The following is a 22626-nucleotide window of genomic DNA, read 5'->3' on the forward strand; positions in this document are numbered from 1 at the left end:
TTGTATTAATGAGACCAGCAGTTTTGTGTATTCCATCTGGCTTCTGTTTTATGCTGTTGTGATGAGAATGTTGTGATGTTTGCCACACACAATGCAGAGACAAATGGTGCTCTAATGACCATAGAAACCAACCGCCCATCAGGCTTTGCTAAGTTACGTGAACTGAGTCTGTCAGTGTAAATAGCAATAAATCAGTTTTGTGCCACTTTTCAGCAAAAATATTTCAGTACATCATTTGAGAATAAATGTAATTTCTGTGTTTCAGGTGGTGCCGAGAGAAACAGCAACTCACATGTACATGAAGAGAACATGACTTAGAGTTTAATTTGTGGTATATTATAGTTCCTAGATACGTATAAAGGTGTAGATGTTTCCCCTAAAAACAGGTTTAATTATTAAGTAAGGTGTATGATATAATCTGGTGTTTTTACATGTCGTATACACATAGAAAAAAAATTGCTAAGACAATTTTATTCAAAAGGAAAGTCTGTAGATTGAAATTATGTGACATGAATAACATAGCCTGTATGCTATGTTTGCATAACCACTATATGTATCTCAAAACTAGTAAGACATAGGAATAAAGACAAGGAAAAGAAAGGGTTTTGTTTACACTAGGTGTGATTTAAATAGTTATTTCCAGTCTTGCGTTATTCACAACAGAAATAATGGAGCAGAAAACACCTGATTACTTTTATCATACAAATAAACCACACTCAGGACATAGAAGTGCTGATGCAGGGTCTATATTTGGAACGCCTTATATCTGTCTGAATAAAAAAATCATTTTTATTTTAAATATGGGGACTAGGAACGTATAGGCCCAAGATAAATTTGCATATTTCCCACAATATTGACTTTACATTTAGTGTGATTTCACTGCTGAATGATTCAGTGGACGAGTTCGTCCTCCACAGAGTGTTTCACTGAACTCTCCTGATGACGGTGACGATGGCTATTGTCAGAACTACCGTCCCGGCTGCACCACCAATCAGAGCTCCCAGAATGCCGCTGTGTGTGTTCACTTCCTCACATCTTTTTCCGGTGTAGTAGGTGGCCTGGGTTGTTGCACACCTGAAAAGCAGCAGTCACATACATCTGTTTAAATCATTTAAAAAAATATGTACAACAAAAATTGCTAAGGACTGCAGGTTTCACATGAATGCACGTCCCAAGCTTGTATTTGCTTTAGTCCACATGCACTAAGCTGTGTCACCAGGCTAGCAAGAGTAGGTTGATTGATTTTTATTATTGAGTTTTATGGGACAGTTCGACAATTAAAAACATGCTCACTTGATTTATTTTATAGGTTAGATCATGTCAAGAATAATCGAGATCTCACCGCTGAAATATGAGCTAAGAGCATAAAGTAACATGTAGAATTATTTCTCTGGTTTGCTTATATAACCTCTATAATGTTTAAAGTAACATGTGTTTAACACAGTAACGTATCATGTTAGAGATGAAAAAGTTGGAAATGTAATCAGAATCTTTTATAGTTTTTGGGTTGATGTTGGATATTTTTCAATAACGTTTAAAATACTTTTTTTTCCCTTTTCGTAAGTGTTTCTTTTCTTAAGAGTAAAGGTTTTAAGTTGAACATTCTTTGACTGTGTTGAAAGCATTATGCATGTTGAAGAAGTAATGGGTTTGTGTTCAACCATGAAGTGCAGGATGAGAAGCTAGATGGAAGATAACATGCTGTGCAAAGCTGGTGCAGCCACACAGAAATGTGACACGATACTTAATATATATGATAGAAAATGCTAGAAGTTGCTAGATTTATACCATGTAAGTTCATGCCCAAGACTGGCCATTTCTATTGGTAGTGTGTCATTGCATAATGATGAGTTTGTAAGCTTTAGAGTTCAAGAGAATATAAAAAGACGTGAGAAGGGTGTTGGTCGGTTCTTCTACGGCTCCTTTCCACACAACGGGACAAAGACCCCTCCTCAGCCTAGAATCAAAAGAACGGGAAATACGGACACTTCTCTACTTAGAGAAAGTTTCCACAGAAGAAATATTCAACTTGGAAAATATGCACTGAGGAGAATATGAGTTTAGAATTTTTAACAGAATTCAAGTTTCTGGTAGGAAACGAGTGTCGGGTAAAGCGGTGCTGGCATTCATTCCTTCTCACTAAATTTATATTAGTTCTCTGAAAGCTGCAGTATATATATAATCACATTCACTCTTTTTATGAATTTGTATGTTTTACTTCTTGTGTGAATCTTTACTTTTTACTCTCTTATTACACTTTTTATAAATTGTTTTCTAATTTTAATACATTTTTATGAGTTGTTACTTATTACTCGATTATTACTCTTAATTTTTACACTTTTTATTATTTTTACTTATTACTCTTTTCATTAAAAATGTACTTTTGTAAATTACATGTAATAAATAAGAAATTCAGATTTAATTAAGAAGTTGTGGACATTAGATTTATGCTTTCAGAGTAAATTGGGAACTTGTATGTTTTAGAACAACTTACTGATTCTTAAATGTTACTCTAGTCAAATATTACAACAGATTCTTGGGGCTTACAAAGCCACTAAATACTTTCCAAGCACCTACCAAGTGCACTGATCATGAGAGGAGAGCTGCTGTGAACGGGCGTGGCTGGAAATATTATTTTACTCATAGGGCCCCTCAGTATAATACTATTCCAGTGGAAGTATGGTAGACGTTAGGATGAAGGCAGTTAGAAGCCAGGCGTGTCTCCTGGCATCAGCTTAAATAAGTAACAGTGAAACTCTAATAGGGTAAATTCCTAGAGGGAAGATTCTGCTGATGTAGGACAATTTCAGCCTGTCAGATCTTTTCTTGGGTGCCGTGGTAAAGAGGTTGTCTATCTACCTAGAAAGGACTAAGGTTATTGACACCTCAGTGCAAAAAACTGGAATACCAGCTTGTTTTGAATGCTTGGAATTTGATCTGGCATCAAAAGCTGTTTCACTTGATTCCAGTCGTAGTTTTAAGATTCTTATCCAACCACCTCCCGGCTCCTGCTCTGCATTAGCATCTCTCTCTTTGTTAAATGTCAAGAAACAAAATCATGAAGAATACGGCCCTTTTCACCAAAAGCTCTCATGACATCTCCGTCTGTGTCTTCAACGTGTATGGCACCACTTTTTACTCCTGAGACGTTTGTATTTGTTTTGTATTTTTCACATTTCCATTTGTCGTGTGTTCGACGCGTCATCAACAGACCCACACTATCTGGAGTTTTAATGAGGGGGCTGACCGGAGAAAGTCCAGAGGCAAACAACCACTCACCTTATTGTGAGCTTAGCTAATTGATTCCCAGGTTTATATATAAGGTTTTTCCCAAAAATGGGCACAGGAGCACCAGCCTGATGTCAGTGATGACTATCATTAGTGTAATAGAAAATTTTACCATTATACCACACTATATATTATCTCTGCTTGAAGAAGCCTTCAGCCTGTGTCTGGGTCTTATCTCCTGAGATTTTACTATTCACAGTTCACACACATAGTTCACATAGATACACACACACACAACACACATAGTTCACATACAAACACACACACAAACACACACACACACACACACACAAACACACACACACACACACACACACACATCTCTTCACTGCATCTGCATAAAAAGCACACGCCTGCAACTGTTTCTTGGTCATTCCCTCTGCAGAATGCTCTTCGCATGCTGTATGATTGTCTGACCTTCCTTGCAAGGAATAAAATATATTTAAAAGACTATGATTCTCTTGTCTCTTTATTTCAGAAGTCTCTCACCAGGTCAAATTTCCATCACATTAGTCTGGGCCTAGTTATTGTTATTATATTTATGTACATTTAAACCTGCAAGTGATCACCAGCTAAACTGTCCACGTTTTTCTCAAAAATAGTCACACCTTCATAAATATCAACCCCTGAAGCAAAGAAACACACACCTGCATGAGGCTTTTCCTTCACTCTCCACACACACGCCTCCATTAAAACACGGGTTGGGATGACGGGTTGGCTGCACGTGCCTCTCTGTGCTTTGGAGCCTGCGCTCTCACTTCCACGTCACCGATTGGCTTCTCATCTGTAATGTCAGTTGCTGGTGCAGCCGGTTTGACAGGCACCTCAGACTTGATCAGGTAGGTCAAATCTATCAAAACAACAGGATAATAATGATGCTCAATAACAAAAAACATATACAAACTGTATGGCAAGATTTCAATTGGTAATTAAAAAATAGATTTCTGAGTTATGTGAATTGTACCATTATTTACTATCTGTTGGGAAAAAATGAAATTTCCCATCTACCTTGACAGACTGTGTATCACATAAATATCTCTCTCACTCTCTCTCTCTCTCTCTCTCTCTCTATATATATATATATATATATATATAAGAGCTGATATTTTACATTCTCACCATTGAAATCAGCAGTAATGATGAGGTCATTGTTCTTGAGGAAGCTCCTTCTGTGCAGATGATTGTGAGACATGAACGTGCTCCAGCCAAAGTCTGGACCGCGGTTGCACCTGCAGCTGGCATCCCACTCGGCCCCTGAAGCATTGGTTGGCTTGTTCCAGTGAGCATCGGAGTCTCAGAAGAAAGAAGGCGAGAAAAAAAGGTTCATCAATCATTCTTCGTTCACCTCAACATCATATTGGATGTCGCAAGGAAACTGCACTTCTTTTCAATTTACATATTTGTTGTTGAAACTAGATGTCAGGGTGAGTGAGAATTCAAGAGATGAATTGTTCACACTGAGCAGTAACTTAAATTTTTATATTAACGATGGATCACGTGACTTTGTGTATATTAAAGAGGTTATTCATAGTGACAAATTCATTCAATATATATTTTATAAAGCAATATTTTTGTGCTATGTTTACAGATAATTTTATTTAATTAAGCAATTATATTTTCATATGAAAAAACACAACACAATCTACTGTAGTTTTCGCAAAGGCATTTTAAAGTAACTAAAACTGATTTTGATGGCACTTGTGAGCAGTACAGCAAGGTATCATATAATATAATATAATATAATATAATATAATATAATATAATATAATATAATATAATATAATATAATATAATAAACATTGACATGTAGTCACCTTATCCATGTAGGTCCCTTGTCGATGGCCTGTACTTCAATATGGGTTGCAGACATATTCAAGTAGGAGTTGTCTTATTAAACATATCTTACTATTGTTTGACATTGAGCATACAAGCAACATTTGCGTTGATTTGTAGTTATGTTTCTTAGAGTCCAATATTCAGTGTCCCTTGTCTTTGCTCTCCAGCTGAATCTGCATCAACTACGTTAGGTTGACTAGAGATTTGTCATTTGACAGATGGAGATGGAGCTGAACTAAATATTAAGAGGGGAAAGTCCCTGCTGTTTGTGTCCACAGGTGAGGACCTGTGATAAAGTACAAGTACAATCTTGATAATACGACCTGCTTATTTTGATTTGCTCTGAAACCTTAGAACTGAAGAAGCCTTTTTGGATGATAGGTGAATTGTCTTCAAGAAACACAAGCAAGTCCAGTTGCCTACATACACTTGTACAACTACAGTACTTTAACTATTATTATTATTATTATTATTATTATTATTATTATTATTATTATTATTATTATTATTATTATTAGTGTTGTTATTATTAGTTTATGTAAAATCACATGTGGGTAGAACAGGTCATTTCAAAGGCAAAACATTGGACAGTTTCTGAAAAGAAATGTTGTCATTTTCAAATGTTGGGAATTCAACGAACTGAATTCCATTCGCTTCCATTGTTTTGGGATGAAGCAGAAAAAAAATGAGCCGAAACTATCACTGCTTGTGAACTTTCCGTGTCTCCGCTGCCTGTGATGTCGGCCTACCTGTGGTGAAGCTTCTTGTTGAGGACATCCTCAGTTTGACATCAGGATCCTGATCCATGGCAACGATGGTCGCCTGCCTGTTTGCCGCTGGCCACTGCATCACCCCATCATTTTCTCCGCTGCAGAGGTGCAAGGTCATGCCAACGTAGTCTGGATAGGAGGGCATGCTGCACAGTCCCTGTCCCATCATCAGTCCTGATCCATATCACCAGTATGTCCCCAGCCCGTCCGCTCATCTTGTAGAAGAACTGCAGGCACTGTTCGTCTCTTTTGGGGTAGAGGATACGGGACTCGAGCAAGGCACTGTTGCCAATCACACCTGAAGCTGTGTCAAACTTCATGAAGTAGCCAGAATCTAAAAGAAAGAAGTGGTTATCAGTACAGGTTTTGTTAATGAGCCTTAAATGTCATATAAATGCTTCAAGTTAGGGACAGTGGATGAAGATTAGTCTAATATAATATAATTGTAAGCTATCCTATGAAGACATATTTTACATTATTATAATACAACTTTCATTTACTAGTTTTCCATTCATACAGTTTATCAATGATAGTTAGTCTGAACTATAGTTGGATGTTTTTTTCTGATTTAAAATGGGCTGAAGTTTCTTTAACTGGTACAAAGGACTGTTTAGTTTAGTTTAATTAGTTTAGTTTGATTTAGTTTATTTTAGTTATGTCTGTTTAACATCAGTTGTGCCAGAGAATTGGCTACTGAGCCTTTCACACATGCACAACACAGCGGGAGGTTTTCTGCACAGACACATTCACAACAGCAACAAATCCTCTGCATTATTCAGGCGAGAGGTGGAGCAGTCAGAGGCAGAAAGTGACCTCCACTGTGGAGATCACGTGATTTACAGCGTCAGCTCTTATCACCACAAACTCTCTTGACATCATCAGTGTCTTCTACGTTTATGACATCGCTTTTCAACGGGAGATATTTGTTTTCTTTTTGCCCTTTTTTCATTTTTTCGTCTGTCTGTCGTCTGGACAGGGATCCCCTGCTGTGCCCTCACATCGCATGGCTCACTGGGGAACTTAAATGAAATGTTTTCAGTTTTAACATATGGGCTTTTCAGAATATAGGCGCCTATACATATAAGAAAATGTATGTTTGCTATTCATATGTGTGGGACACTTTCGGGCACAGTTTGTCACAGTTTATTTCATTACATTATGTTTATTCAGCTTCATGTCTGATATGACTTTGTTTAGGAGACAGTAAATATGCTTAGCACCTCTGCAGCGCCCTGCCAGGGTGTGATCAGAGTCGGCTGGACTGCTCAGCGTCTGCACCCAGTCTGCGCTCGTCCTCATTCTGGATCATTCCACAGATGTTGATGAGCTCAAACGAGCACTGGTCCAGGAGTGTGTGTGTGTTGGCTGCAACAGAAAGATTATCAACAGTCAACCTACGCTGGTTAAGCATTTTGTGCATGTGGATCTAGCTGTAAATTAAAACAACAGTATCCCAGTAACTTATTATTCAATATAAAAAGTGGAGTGATGTGGCTACATTGGCTATAATGATCAGCAATGTACATATACTAGATGTACTTTATTGATAATATAGTTTGGAATTGTTTTTTTACAGTATTTTATTAGTGCGATTTTGACACATCATACATTCAATATAAATACATCTAATCAGGTGACCAGTGCTCTGGAGCAGTCATTGGGGGGCGGGGCAGTGCAGTGTGACATAGACATTCACAAGAGTTGCAGGTGCTGATCTCCTTTTCATATTTTACATTTCATCGATCATTAATCCAAAAATATTGATTGGTGCAAAATAAGAATGTAAATGTAAATTAGTTCCAGCAGCACCAATACAAACCAGGAAGCCACAGAGCTAAAGTGTTTCCATGGTCACCGGGTAAATATCCTGTGACTTTAATTTTTAAGCAATGATGCAAATATTTTAAAACACACTTGAACCAGCAGTGAGGAGACACTCACCACAGTCGTACATGCGGTTGAGCCTGGTGATGTCAACAGCACTGAAGTCCAGCCGCTGGCCAATGACGTCGTTAAAGTACGGTATGGTGGTGGTGATGGTGGGTACGCTCTCGTTCTTGTTGAAAGACAGTGGCCTGTAGTGCATGACGGACTCGTAATCGTATGGCGTGTTCAGATCTGTGATGAAGTCATCCTCATACTTTTTGAAATTGTGCTCCATCCCTGTTAGGGGAGAGTAACCTTGTCACTGACACCCTCAAAGTTAAACATACATGATTTTAACATTAATAAAGCAGTCAACAACTATATTCTATGGAGTAATGGCATCCTGAGCAGAGAGACAAAGTCACTCCCTAGGTGGAAGTTTTGAAGTCTCTGAGTCTGTTCTCACATTCTCTGCACTAACATAAACATGGGCTGTGTCAGAAATCACTCAATAATCACTAAAAGGTCCATTATAGAGTTTTGTATGTATATATTGTTTTTTTGTGAATAATTGTATACCCTATATGGTGCACTCATTGTATCCCATAGTGCATGGTCTGTAATGCACAACCAATGGTCAGTAACCGAGCAATGTACACCATCATGCGTTGTGCTCAAGAGGAGAGAGGGCTGCATGTCTCAGCCTTCTCTCTCTGGGGATTCTACTTATTCTTATCAAAAATATCTTAGACATCATGAGGATAAAGATAGACTTTAGCAAACCAATTTTAAAACTGTCTGTTTTACTATATTTCTCTAATATCTCCGATACCACAGTTTTTTTTATGACCAGCACAAGACAAATCTGAGAATTGTGGTGGTAAAATATGTAATAAGAGCAGAGCAGTGCACCACAGCACGAAGTAGGGCACACAAGTTTATTTATCAATTTAAACATGGTAATTCAATGTGCTACTCAAAGAAATCTCTATATTGTGAAGTAGGGGTCGTGAATGAGTGGGTGATATCGGACATAGCCATGGCCGCACATAGTTAGTGCATGTGTTTGTGCATGCCTGTGAGTCCCTCTTTGTGTAACCCTTGGCCCTACCCACATTTATAATTCAAGATGGCTACAGGCCTATTGCACTGATTTCACTGGACTCTGGAACACCCATAGACTGAATAGAAAACAAAGTGAGGGAGGAGGTGTGGCTGATGAAGCAGTTGGTTTGGTCTGAGAAGCTTGTGCTAGTGCGACATCTAATGGTAGTGAATGTTGTCTATGTAACCATTAACTGATAACATACCTGTCTGACTCGGACACTTGATGAATACATTTTTCTCAAAGATGGTTTCCTGTTATTTCAGGTCGCTCTTATCACTCACGATTTTGTTCAAGTGTTCGTGTTTCCAGTAAGATTGGTTTTAATTAGTTAGCTGATGCTATAATCATGATTGACTCATGATTCAAATGAAATAAAAAAAGATTGAGTTTAGATTTAGAGTTTGCTTTTTTTGTCGGATGGGTGAGGATTCTGCTGGGTGTACCCGAGTATCTCTCAAACTGTGTCCCTGAATGAAACACAGATGAAGTACTTTTTCACCCACCTTCTTCAATCTGGTCCCACCAGATCTTAACATAGTTGTCTCTGTCCGAGCGAGACTGTTCGTGGTAAAATCCCAGAGCGTGGAGGAGCTCATGCTGCACAATGGCCTTAGTGTCACATCTGGCCCCGATGGACACATTCTGTCCTTTTTTATCATCGCCAACGTAAGACCAGCATCTGGAATAATAGAAATGGAATTAATCAGCTGTCTTACTGTATCATGAGCTTTTAGTATTATTTTGTCACATCAGCAGTGTCTTATCTTTGGTTCTTAATTCCTCAAGTTTGATGACTTTACAGCATGGCCCATAAAGTTGTGCAACAAACCAGCACACTGCAGCTCACCCTGACAGCTTGGTGAAGGAGATGTAGCTGCTCTCTCCCGCGTATGGCTTGAAGTCCACACAAGATCTCAAGCGGTATTCCTCAAACGCCTGGAGGATCACACCTTTGGCATTCAGTTCTAAAGATATGGAAATGAATTTCCCAGTCAGCACATGTTTTATCTCTGCATCAGATTATATCTTGATAGAAATTATGCATAGTGTACCTAAAGAATCAGTTAAGATGTAAGGGATGGGAAACTTCCATCTTCTTGTTTCATCGAGGATTGCATTTCTGCTGGGCTGCACGACAAACGGGAGACTCTCAGGATGTGTACGTTTATGTTCTTGTCAAACATAATCTCCACACAGTGTGTATACTTACATTACCAGCGATGTCTCCCTCAAACAGGTGTTTTAACGCTAAAAATTGAACAAAACCACTGTCAGAGATCTGAGCTTCTGGATATATAAATATATAATTGAACAAAGTGCATTATCGCAGACAGGCTTTGAATATATACCTCTGTTGATGTCAGGTATGTCATCCCTCAGTTCACCTGCATCTGCATTATCACCTGGAATTGACATGTTCTTTTGTTAAAGCTAAAGATAAACAAAGAGCTTCTTTATGTGTATTTGATCAATGAAGTAAATTAGAGCTAACCTGTAAATGTCGGAGCAGCTTGCACCTAGCGGTCAAAGAGAGATACATCTTGCTTTTAAACATCCACAGAGACAACTGTTCAATTTCTGTTTGTAGGTGCATTACAATTATAAAATTCTTTACCGTCAAAACCGCCAAGATACTGGTCAGCAAAGCAATCGTCCACAAATTGTCTCCAGAGGCCATGTCTATGTTTTCTGAAGAGCAGTGTGTCTCCTTGATGTCAACACATCCATGAAGACAGCAGCTGCAGAGGAACTTTGATCAGGATTATTGTGTTGAATGAGTAACAAGCGTTTCACACGTGTCCTTGTCGTCGCTCGTGCGGCTGACCTGTTGACAGTTGCTCAGCAATTGGCAGCACTAAACCACGTCCCTGAACAAAGGCAGCGGGTTACACCACATGTTGATACGGACTGATTTTACAGCCAATTAAACAGGCGGTTATGCCATTTATGGTTTACTAAATTGCCCTTATGTTTCAGTTACTGCACTATCGACACCGTCGATCATGCAATCCTGTTGTCGTGTTTGGAGAACTCTGTAAGGATTAAAGGTGCAGCAATCAGGTGCTTTCAGTCATACTTAACAGATAGAATTTTCTCTGTCCACCTGAGTGATTACTCCTCTGGGATGGCCCCACTTACATGTGGTGTGCCTCAAGAATCCGTTTTAGGCCACATCCTATTCTTCTATTTATGCTGCCCCTAGCATAAATTTTTGAAAAATATGATGTCTCTTTCCAGTGCTTTGCAGATGATATTCAAATATACTTGCCCCTGAACCTTAAAACTAAGAGTTCACTGCAGCCCCTGTTTGACTGCCTAAATGACATCACATCATGGATTAACCTAAACTTCCTCAAACTCAACGAAAATAAGACTGAGGTTATTGTGTTTGGACACCCTGAACTGCTGGATGTGGGCACCCTTGGCCCTTTAGCTGCAAATATTCACTCCTCTGTGAAGAGTCTTGGGATTCAATTTGACAGAGGATTCGACAAGCAAATTTCCTCTGTGGTCAGGTGTAGCTTCTTTCAACTGAGACTCATAGCCAAGTTAAAGGCCTATCTCCCACAAATGGATCTAGAGAGGGTGATCAATGCCTTTATAACCTCTCGTCTATGAAACGCCAGCAGCTCGTCCAAATCCTACTGCTCGCCTCCTGACTAGAAAGAAAAAGAGAGACCGTATACACCTGTGTTGCGCTCCCTCCACTTGCTTCCTGTTCATCACAGGATAGATTTAAAAAATGTACTGTTAACTTTTAAGTCTCTAAATGGACTGGCACCACCTTACTTAGCTGAACTTCTCCTGGATTTACCTAAAACGAGGCTCATAACCAGAGGTGATCGTTCCTTTGCAGTAGCCGCCCCAAACTTGTGAAACAACTTACCACTCCACATTAGATCTGCCCCCTCTCTTGCACACTTCAAATTATTACTAAAAACACATCTGTTCTTTTTGGCATTCTCTTCGATTTGAGAACTTTTTTATCCCAGCTGATTTTATTTTATTATTGTATATCTTATATTGTATTTTGTTTTAGTTTAATTTTAATTCTTCTTCTTTCTATCTTATATTATTTTACTACTTGTATTCTGATGTATTGCGTGTTACTGTCTTCTTGTTGTACTTTATACTTGTGAAGCACTTTGGTCAACCATGTAGTTTTATATGTGCTATATAAATAAAATTGAAATTGACATTCACATTGACATATTAGATATCAGATGTCAACACAGCTGATATGACTGATATCAAAGGTATCACTTTATCAATGTATTATTGTACTTCCATAAAGTCCAGGGACTCACAGGCGACAGATTTTAAAAACTGTCTGGGTAGCTTTGTTTTGTCTGTTTGTGTGTTGTCGTAAATGGTGGCTCACTTGTTTTATTACTGTATGCATTCATTTTGTATGAACAAATACTTTCAATTACTTCAAACTGTCACGTATAAATGTTGGACCCCTCAAAGACTGGTGTTGGAAATGAGCTTTGGCCGTATACTCATGTATGTTGTGCATTGCTTCTGACAGTGTTTGTCTGTACTATCCCTCACAAATAAAAAAACTACTATTGGTCAAAGTAAAAAAATGTGCACGTCTTCTTGTTACATTCTCACATGTAAATGCACATGCAGGCTTTCTGTTACAAATCTGTAATCTCAGAGTATTATCCCATCTTAAAGTGAGATAAAAAAATGTTTTACCTGACCTGAGAACAGCAGACAAACACACACAAACACACACAAACACACACACGTACACACAGAGTGCACAAGACCAATCCACCCAGCAGACATAACAAGACAAACAAAACGACACGTACATACAAAGAACATAGTCAAGGATCACAGGCAATAACATCATCCATTGGACGAGTAAATAGGAGTAAATTTGTCAAATTCATTTGTAAAAACCATTAATATGAATGGGGACAATACATTTGATTAATTCATTAATCAATATTTTTGAATTTTGGGTTTCCTGAATCAGATTCTAATCATATGTTCTTATGATGCTACCAATACAGTGTATAGATGGAACGGAAAAAAACCTTTGAAATGTATCTTCACTGCAGGCAAGTGTTTGGAATTTGGGATTTTTTAAATACCTTAATATCCTTCACACGACAAAATATGAAAGAAAACACACACACAACATTTCTAACAATGGAACAACAACTGAACTCCCCACTTCACAAAACCTCTTCTCAAATCTGATACCACATAGTCCACAGTCGTTTCAGAAAACTGATAAATAGTTTCTATATTCAATTAACGTTTTATCATTAGTACGTTCGCTAAGGACTTTATGTCTGTTTGTTTGTTGGTTGGTTTCGATTTGTGTTAGCAAGATTACACAAAAACAACAGAATTGATTTCCATGAAACTTGGAAGGATGTGGTATGGGTCAAGCAGAAGCCCATCAAATCTTAGTGCGGATCTGCATGAGGGAGCAAATTCCAGGAATTGTTTTTTACTTTTTTCAATATTGTAAGATAGTGTTTTTCAACATTTTCAACATTTTCCCCAAAAATTATTCATGGATTTTGATTTTTTTTTTAATCGGGTATGATTAGGGGACTGGTGAGTGTGTGATATTTGGTGCAGTTTGATTGAACTTCACTTTGCTACTTTGAGATGGTTTACACCACTCGCTCAATCATATCACAAGTGGGTATACTGACTGTCTTCATTTTTGTTTACTGTGTAATTTTTTTGTGTCATTGTTCCTGTGTAATTCTATTCTATTCTTCTTACCTGTCATTATTCTCTATTTGGGCTGCTGTCCTACCAGATGGGGATCAATAAGAATTATCTTATTTTATGGGGTCTGTTGGACCTTAGTGGAGGTATGTGCCATTCTAGTTATTGTACCAGTGTTCTATTGTTGCTGCTGTGGAGGATGTTCTCTACTTCTGTGGGAAATTAATAGCAACATTAAACGGTTGCTCCTGAGCACATAGACCTTTGTTGTTTTATATTTATATTTTCTTTCTTAAATGTAAATACAAGGTTAGTGATTCATGTGTGATTTCCAAAACTTTCATGGGCTTATTTTCATAAATAAAATGAGGCACAAATTAAAATAAACATACCACAGGGTTTCTCTTATAGCTTTTATTAAGACAACAGTTCAATATAGCAAGAATCTTGTTTAACATAATTATATAATGATGCACTTCAAAACCTGTTTTATATATGTGTTTGAACATTTCCATACAGATTATATACCAGATATGACCATTACATTCTGATATTGTGTCATAGCAGGAATCTTCCAATCATTTCCAGTCATTTCAAATTCAAAAAAACACAATTATTGTATTTTCTCATTATCATAAGTACATACAAGTGATATAATGTTCACAGGTGAGATGAAAATATCTCACCTTCAGTTCATTGTGGTAAAACAGCATGTGTGCCTTTACTCCTTCGGCTCAATGGGAACTTCTGTTTTGATCAGTGATGTGATGTCTGTGGATAAAAACACTCGTCATTTCTGCTTCTTGATATGCTGAACATCACACATGACAATGATTTTAGGATAGTTTTTAATATGCACAGTATGAGACATTTCCATACATGAATATTAAACACAGATCACAAACCGTCAAAGTTGATGAGGATGATGAGGTCATCGTTCTTGAGGTAACTACGCCGCCGGAGGTCAAAGTGCTTGATAAAGTTTCTCCAGCCCCATGATTCACCTCTGAAGCAGCCACAGGAAGAGTCAGGATAGCCCACCTTGGATGGATTGTCCCACAACAATTGTCCATCTGATGCTAAGAGACAGAAAAACACAGAATCACCTGCGTGATGTAGGGGCAGGAACTGCAGGAACTCTCCCAGGGGGACCAAGAACAGTTTGATGAACCTGAGGAACCAGGGTCTAAATTGGGTTTGGTAGGACTGTATAAATGTTAAGTCATTTTCAGGGAGGACTCACTGAATGGTGGTAATCTGTTACCAAGGTGTGTTTGCAGTATTTTACCATAAATAACAACCTGCTAATCTGGAAAATCTGGAAAAGTATCAAGTCATTTTCAAGCAATATATTTATGACCTAATTGTCTTATCTTATAGGAACAAATGGGCTCAGGGCTGACAGCTTCCAGGAGGCTTTTGAAATTATATATATATATATATATATATATATATATAGCCTTCTAGCTGTGATGTGAGTAACCCCCAAATGTTGACATTTTTAAATGCATCTCTTTTTTTCCCTTTACCTCATGCTTTGAAAGTACTTTTAGCACATTTACTTTTATAGCAGAAATCAATAAGTAAGGTTTTGCTGTCTAATTGCAGTTTCCTAAAGCTGTGACACGCACCACCCCACAAGCAAGTGTAGAACTATTACTGTACTTCCTGTTCATGTGTAAAATATTGTGGCAGTACAGGACACCAGATAGGGAGAACTTACTCCTCCTCATGTCAGTAGTGAGGCTGCGAGCAGAGGACATCCTCATCTTAATGTCAGGGTCTTGGTCCATCACCACCAAGGTGGCCTGTCTGTTTATGGCTGGCCACTGCATCACCGCATCATTATCCCCGCTGGCCAGGTGGAAGTACAGCCCAGCGTAGTTCCCTGTGTAATCAGTGTAACTGGACAGAGGAATGATGCGCACACCGTAACCATAGCCTTCAGGGCTGTAGAAGCGAGGGCTGTCGATTACTGTGTTGGTGTGAGCCGTCTCCATGATTTGTGAGAAGTTCTGGATTCTCCACACGGCATTGGGGCAGCGGGTTTCCGTCAGGCTTATGTCGTCGATGTAGATGCCACCGGAGGACGCTGAGGGGTCACCACGAACGGCCTGGAAGGCATAACGGAATTTCTCACCTACCTCCAGAGGGACGTGGGCGATCTTCCACGTGTGGTCAGAATCCGCTGGGTAACAGGGACAAGGTCAAGATGGCAAATCTTACTATTTGTGGTAATATTCATGTATAAAGTTATAGGGTGGTTAGGTTGTTAAATTATGTTGAACATTTGTCTCTATCCTTTACTGTATTTACTGTAAAAGAACAGCTTGACAGTTATGGAAAATAACTTTTCACCTTCTTGCCAAGAGGTAGAGAAGATTTACACCACTCTCATAATTGTCCCTTTACTTTACCATCTACAGCCAGTGGGTGGATAGCTTAACTTAGGAAAAGAAAGCTAACCAGGCTCTATCCACTGATGGATATGTAAGGTCATGCCAGAAAAATATAATAATGTAAAAATCATCAAATACCATTAAAAGTGTGTATTTTCTTCATTCTTCGAACGGTGCCCGTGCCATCGTTCACCTTGACCCAGATCACCAGCCTGTCCTTTGGACTTCCAGTCATCTTGTAGAAGAACTGCAGACACTGGAGCTTCCTCTTGGGATAGAGGATTCTGGATTCCAGCAGGGCAGACTCCTCAGGCGTCCCACTCATTGTGCTGAAGTGCATGAAATACCCACTATCTATAAGATCAGACAAAATGTATGCGTCAATTCAATTTTACTCACTTCTTTGGTGTTGTCTGAGCTGCCAATAAACAGGGTTTGAGATTTTAAAAATAAATATTATGCAGATTTCTGACCTCTGCATTTTCCCAGGAGTGTGTGATCCTCTGCCCCGACTGTGCTCTTGGTATGAACCCAGTCTGCATCATCAGAGGAGGCCTGGATCATCCCACAGATGCTGGCATACTCAAATGCACACTGGTCCAGCAGGGTTAGAGGACCAGCTGGGGAGGAGGAGGGTAGAGGACATGTATACTTACTTTTAAAGTTTTGTCCACCTTACAGAAACTAAGAAAATCACATCAGAAATTCCCTTTGTAACATACAGCAGTTGTACATCCTGTTGAGCCTGAGAGTGTCCATCTTGCTGAAGTCGAGGTACTGGCCTATGATGTTGTAGAACTCTGGGATTTTGGTGGTGATGGTGGGAATGGAGTCGTTCTTATTGAAGGAGAAGGGCCTGTAGTGCATGATGGACTCATAGTCATATGCTGTGTTTTGATCAGTTATGAAGTCATCATTGTATTTGTTGAAGTTGTGTTCAAGTCCTGCAGGAAATTTCAAGTTCTTTAAGTCACACAAAATGTCATAATAAAGAATGAAAACTGCAAATTGTTGTAATTCATTCCTATTTATAGGTCTAAATAATCAATTTAACGTGCTTAGTTTTACCAACATTGGTTTAATAGAATATGAATTATAGAAGAAATAGAATATAGACCATGACCAAATTTAACCATACCTGGTAGAACCTGATTCAGCCAGATGTCGATATAGTCGTCCCTGTCTCCGCGGGACTGTTCATGGTAGAATCCCAGAGCATGGAGAAGCTCATGTTCTATCACAGCTTTGTGGTCACAGCCTGAGCCCAAAGATAGAATCTGACCAGTCTGTTGGTCACCAACGCTGGAGAAACATCTGTGACAAACCAAATGAATTGAGCAGAGGCCAAGTTATCCTGACTTTAAATTATTCTGAGTATAGATCCCCTACTTCCCATGATTAAAATTAAAATTTTAAATTCAATGAAACAAGTCTGAAAAGCAATTATTCTGTCGAAGCTTTTGAAGTCATAAAGCCCAGGCAAAACCATGTTGACATCCTCGGGGGTTGTCTCAGACTTAACAAAACTTCTATAGAGCCACAGGAGACATTACACAACTGATTTCCAGTAGTACAGAGTAGTACTGCTTGTAGTCTAAAAGACATGAAGGTAACCTAATACAATGTTTATTTAACAAACCATACAGCAAAAACAAACTGTTTCTTATTTCAGTCCCCTTTGGTTTTACTTGCTTTAGATGTACATCTTGACATGGTCAGTAGCTCATAGCTGCTAATATTAGCTATAATGTTATATGTTGTAATAATGTAATATTGCTGAATAACAGACATTGCTGAATCAGTTTGGTGACTTTATCTTTTCAATTTGTAATTTCAGTGGCTCAGCATTTCTAGCCCATGAATATCAGTTCTAGCTGTGCCCACAAAGTTTATTATCTCACTTTAACTGTGGCCACTACTTTCAATTCTAGCTCAGGCAAAGCTTTGCACACAGGGGTGAATTTAAATCAACTCCAGTCAAGTCGCTTGAGCTTGAACACCTGAGTAAAGATGAATTCAGTGGACGGAGTTGACAAAAGTGAGAAAGTCAGAGCCATACCCCCCTCTCTTTTCAAACTTGATAAAGGTCTTCTCTCCTTCGTAAGGCTTGAAGTCAATGCACGACTTGAGCCGATACATTTCAAAGGCCTGGTGGACGCAGCCCTTGGCGTTCAGATCTGAGGAGGGAGAGAAACAGGGAAGTGTGAGTCTGCCATACTATTTGTATAGATTTATTGACAAATTATAATTTATCCACAGACCACACATACACAGGTAGATGGGAGATGGGAATATAAACCCCTATACAGACTTTATCTATTCCTTCTATCCCTTTTCTGCCTGATACTATAACTTGTCACTGGCCCTATCTGCTGCCTCAGCAATGGGGCAGCTACAGTACTGTAACTCTACAGACCATTTGTATACAAAACAGACATTATCATTTAAAAATGCAGCATTCGTTATAAGGTAAATATAAGTACAACTCAAATTTGAAAAAAAGACTCACCTAAGTCATCACCCAGAATGTAAGGGATTGGAAATTTCCATCTGTATTTTTGGTCAATCAGGGCATTTCTTCCTTCCTGCAGCATAAACAAGGTGTTTAAATATATATTATGACAATAAACTTAATGGAGGCTAATAAAATAATTGTAAAAACACACGGCCTCTCAGATGCCATGTTTGTTATCTGATATTGCATTGTAATTACTCAAGAGCCAAAGGACCAACTGTCCCAACAGCCAATCATGTGATCACATACACCAGAGGTCACTAACAGGCAGACCGCGGTCCGGGTCCGGACCCAGAAGCCGTCCCGTACGGACCCGGACCTACAGCCAAAACAGAAGGTTATGATTTAAAACCTGACGGGGCGCTTCTATTTGTAACCGGCGCAGCCTTTGTAGTCTTTACGGTAGTGGTTTAGCGGATGAGGAAACGCACAGACCAATTGCATGCGAGTTAAGCCATCCCACGTGATACCACTCAGCCAATCAAGTCTGTGCATTCCAGGCGGTAAACATTGCGACTCTACAGTGCAGACAGATGAGAGAGTTAGAGGCAAGTTACACACGAGAAGACGGTAGAAAGAAAAAGACAGATAGAGATACAGGTAGAGAAAACAAAGGAGAGATACAGGAGTAGACGAGAAAGGGAGAGAAACAGAGGAGTGAGACGGAGAAAGCGGGAGAGTTGAGAAACAGGAGTGAGACGGAGAAAGTTGAGAAACGGAAGAGTGAGACGGAGAAAGGAGAGAAACAGAGGAGTGAGACGGAGAAAGGAGAGAAACAGAGTGAGACGGAGAGGGAAACAGAGGAGAGACGAGAAAGTTGAGAAACAGGAGTGAGACGGAGAAAGTTGAGAAACGGAAGAGTGAGACGGAGAAAGGGAGAGAAACAGAGGAGTGAGACGGAGAAAGGGAGAGAAACAGGAGTGAGACGGAGAAAGGGAGAGAAACAGAGGAGTGAGACGGAGAAAGGGAGAGAAACAGAGGAGTGAGACGAAGAAAGTTGAGAAACAGGAGTGAGACGGAGAAAGTTGAGAAACGGAAGAGTGAGACGGAGAAAGGGAGAGAAACAGAGGAGTGAGACGAAGAAAGTTGAGAAACAGGAGTGAGACGGAGAAAGTTGAGAAACAGAGGAGTGAGACGGAGAAAGTTGAGAAACAGGAGTGAGACGGAGAAAGTTGAGAAACAGAGGAGTGAGACGGAGAAAGTTGAGAAACAGGAGTGAGACGGAGAAAGGGAGAGAAACAGGAGTGAGACGGAGAAAGTTGAGAAACGGAAGAGTGAGACGGGGAAAGTTGAGAAACAGATGAGTGAGACGGAGAAAGGGAGAGAAACAGGGAGTGAGACGGAGAAAGGAAGAAACAGATGAGTGGGGAGAGAGAACAGAGGGTGAGACGGAGAAAGGAGAAACAGAGTGAGACGGAGAAGGAAAACAGGGAGACGGAGAAAGGTGAGAAGAGAGAGACGGAGAAAGGAAGAAACAGGAGTGAGACGGAGAAAGGGAGAGAAACAGGAGTGAGACGGAGAAAGGGAGAGAAACAGAGGAGTGAGACGGAGAAAGGGAGAGAAACAGAGGAGTGAGACGGAGAAAGGGAGAGAAACAGAGGGAGGCGAAGAAAGTTGAAACAGGAGTGAGACGGAGAAAGTTGAGAAGCGGAAGAGTGAGACGGAGAAGGGAAGAAACAGAGGTGAGGCGAAGAAAGTTGAGAAACAGGAGTGAGAGGAGAAAGTTGAGAAACAGAGGAGTGAGACGGAGAAAGTTGAGAAACAGGAGTGAGACGGAGAAAGTTGAGAAACAGAGGAGTGAGACGGAGAAAGTTGAGAAACAGGAGTGAGACGGAGAAAGGAGAGAAACAGGAGTGAGACGGAGAAAGTTGAGAAACGGAAGAGTGAGGCGGGGAAGTTGAGAAACAGATGAGTGAGACGGAGAAAGGAAACAGGGAGTGAGACGGAGAAAGGAGAGAAACAGATGAGTGAGACGGAGAAGGGAGAGAAACAGAGGAGTGAGACGGAGAAAGGGAGAGAAACAGAGTGAGACGGAGAAAGGAGAGAAACAGGAGTGAGACGGAGAAAGGGAGAGAAACGAGTGAGACGGAGAAAGGGAGAGAAACAGAGGAGTGAGCTGGAGAAAGGGAGAGAAACGAGTGAGACGGAGAAAGGGAGAGAAACAGAGGAGTGAGACGGAGAAAGGGAGAGAAACGGAGGAGTGAGCTGGAGAAAGGGAGAGAAACGAGTGAGACGGAGAAAGGGAGAGAAACAGGAGTGAGACGGAGAAAGGGAGAGAAACAGGAGTGAGACGGAGAAAGGGAGAGAAACAGAGGAGTGAGACGGAGAAAGGGAGAGAAACAGACGAACAAAGTGGGGGAGTGGGATATAAGAGGGGAAGAAAGTGATTCTAAAACTGTTCAATTGTTAAGATGTGTTGAGATTTATTATCTGTAAAATTGGTTGAGACTTTTGAGTCAAGATGTGAAACAGAAAAAGGGAAATTCAAGCTTTTGCTCCCTTTATTTTATTTTTCTGAAGTTAAGCCCTTTATTTGAACATGCACAATTTTCACATTTTATTTATTTTCTCTTATTTTGAAATGCAGCCCTACTTTTATTTAGTTAATGAGAGAACATTATACATATCTGCAATCATACATATATGTTCAGTTCTATGTTACGTGACAATAAATATTGTCAACGTTTTTGAATCGTACTGAATTCATTTGATTTGACAGTCAGGTATTTAGTACATGCAGATGTTGATACAACTACTAGGCTACTTAAATATATATCACACTAAATAGTTAAACATTATGATCTTCCGGACCTTTGCTTCAAGAAATTTTCTCCAACTGGACCTCTTTAAATTTTAGTTGAATACCCCTGACATACACCAACAGTAATAACAATCAAGGAATGATGAGCAGTAATCAGCAATTCTCTTAAATCATTTTAAAATTAGGAAAATATTCAACTCACTGGAAGTAAAATGTCGCCTTCAAAGAGGTTAGCATCTGAACCTACAGCACAGGCACAAAAGACACCAATAAATACACAGTATGTTTTCACATATTATTCCTGTAAACTCAGGGTCTTTACTGATGTACGGATTATGGTCCTTAGAACAACTGTGATGTGCTGTTGCTCACCCAGGTTTAAGATGGGGTTCTCATCCTCACCATTCTCATATACCTCTGTAAATACAAACACAGACATGGTTCAGTCTTCTCATGTTACTCTGAACAACTTTTTACTGTTCAACAACTTTTATGTCTTGTATTAAATATCATTAATGTACGTACCATGTACCTTAGGGGAAACTGGTATCTGCAAAAAAATAATAATAAAGTGCAAGTTATAACTAAATTAACAACAACATCACACTCACTATCAATAATTGATGAATAAAAACTTACAGTATATGAGGTGGCCAGAGCCACCAGTCCGAACCATAACAGCACTCTGTCCACCATCCTGCTGAATGTCACAAGCAGATGTTGCTGCTTTGGTTTAAATGTGCTCCTATGACCGTTGGACCCTAAATTTTATGTCAGTCATAAAGAGTAACCGAGGGACTTTGACTCCAAATTGTGACTGAGTGAAGGATGTTAGTACACGTGCACCTGCACTATATTTTTACACTACATCTGCATCTGTTATCGGCTTATAACTGATTCTGCTGAGACATCAGATAAAAACCGTTGATTAATAAATTGTGCTCCAAACGTTTGTGCAAGCTCACTTCTAATGTTAGTCTGTGGGGGGTTATGAGCTCTTTTTGCTGCACGTATCTCTTTAAACAGCATTCACTCCTGTTAAAAATAGTAAACACTGAAAACAATGTCGTTGACAACTATGACGTTGAGAATTTGCACTGATGGCAATTATTGTGACATTTTATACATGCATGCTTAAGCTACAACCCTGAAACTGTTGGACACTTTTTGTCATTCTGCCCAAATAATATTTTTTATGAGCAAGTGACAAGTGCTATAATGAAGATTTTGTCAATTTTCCCTTTAATTTTCTCAACATTTCTGGAGAAAAATCTCCTGAACTTAAAGAGTGCACTGGCATGATCAGTCCAGTCCAGGTGTTGTGCAGGTGAGCACCCAGGTACTGATAAGAAGTGTTGGGACCTTGTATTTGTGAACTA

The 22626-nt window shown here is 39.4% G+C and overlaps 1 protein-coding gene and 1 pseudogene across 1 annotated transcript; both read right to left on the bottom strand.

The window, feature by feature from the left end:
- Positions 1-917: 917 nt before the first annotated feature.
- On the bottom strand, positions 918-10546 carry LOC118099285 (annotated as a pseudogene).
- Positions 10547-14142: 3596 nt separating this feature from the next.
- Positions 14143-21943, bottom strand: LOC118099549 (meprin A subunit alpha). The gene is made up of 13 exons (XM_047338115.1): positions 21887-21943; positions 21773-21797; positions 21620-21664; positions 21450-21490; positions 18481-18556; positions 18031-18148; positions 17110-17285; positions 16694-16915; positions 16445-16591; positions 16110-16325; positions 15296-15760; positions 14478-14651; positions 14143-14343 (listed from the first exon to the last, which is right to left on the bottom strand). The coding sequence occupies exons 1-13, from the start codon at positions 21941-21943 to the stop codon at positions 14294-14296; spliced, it is 1812 nt and encodes a 603-aa protein (XP_047194071.1). The 3' UTR covers positions 14143-14293.
- Positions 21944-22626: the final 683 nt, after the last annotated feature.

This window comes from Hippoglossus stenolepis, chromosome 20, assembly GCF_022539355.2.
Source record: "Hippoglossus stenolepis isolate QCI-W04-F060 chromosome 20, HSTE1.2, whole genome shotgun sequence".
Lineage (NCBI taxonomy): Eukaryota > Metazoa > Chordata > Actinopteri > Pleuronectiformes > Pleuronectidae > Hippoglossus > Hippoglossus stenolepis.

What these genes read in the sequence shown, in the direction of transcription:
- LOC118099549 (XM_047338115.1), bottom strand. Translation starts at nt 21,943, where the DNA reads ATGGTGGACAGAGTGCTGTTATGGTTCGGACTGGTGGCTCTGGCCACC. An exon ending in GAACCCCATCTTAAACCTGG is followed by an intron (nt 21,491 to 21,619) that starts GTGAGCAACAGC and finishes CCTGTGCTGTAG; the next exon opens with GTTCAGATGCTAACCTCTTT. An exon ending in GCTGAATCAGGTTCTACCAG is followed by an intron (nt 16,916 to 17,109) that starts GTATGGTTAAAT and finishes AATTTCCTGCAG; the next exon opens with GACTTGAACACAACTTCAAC.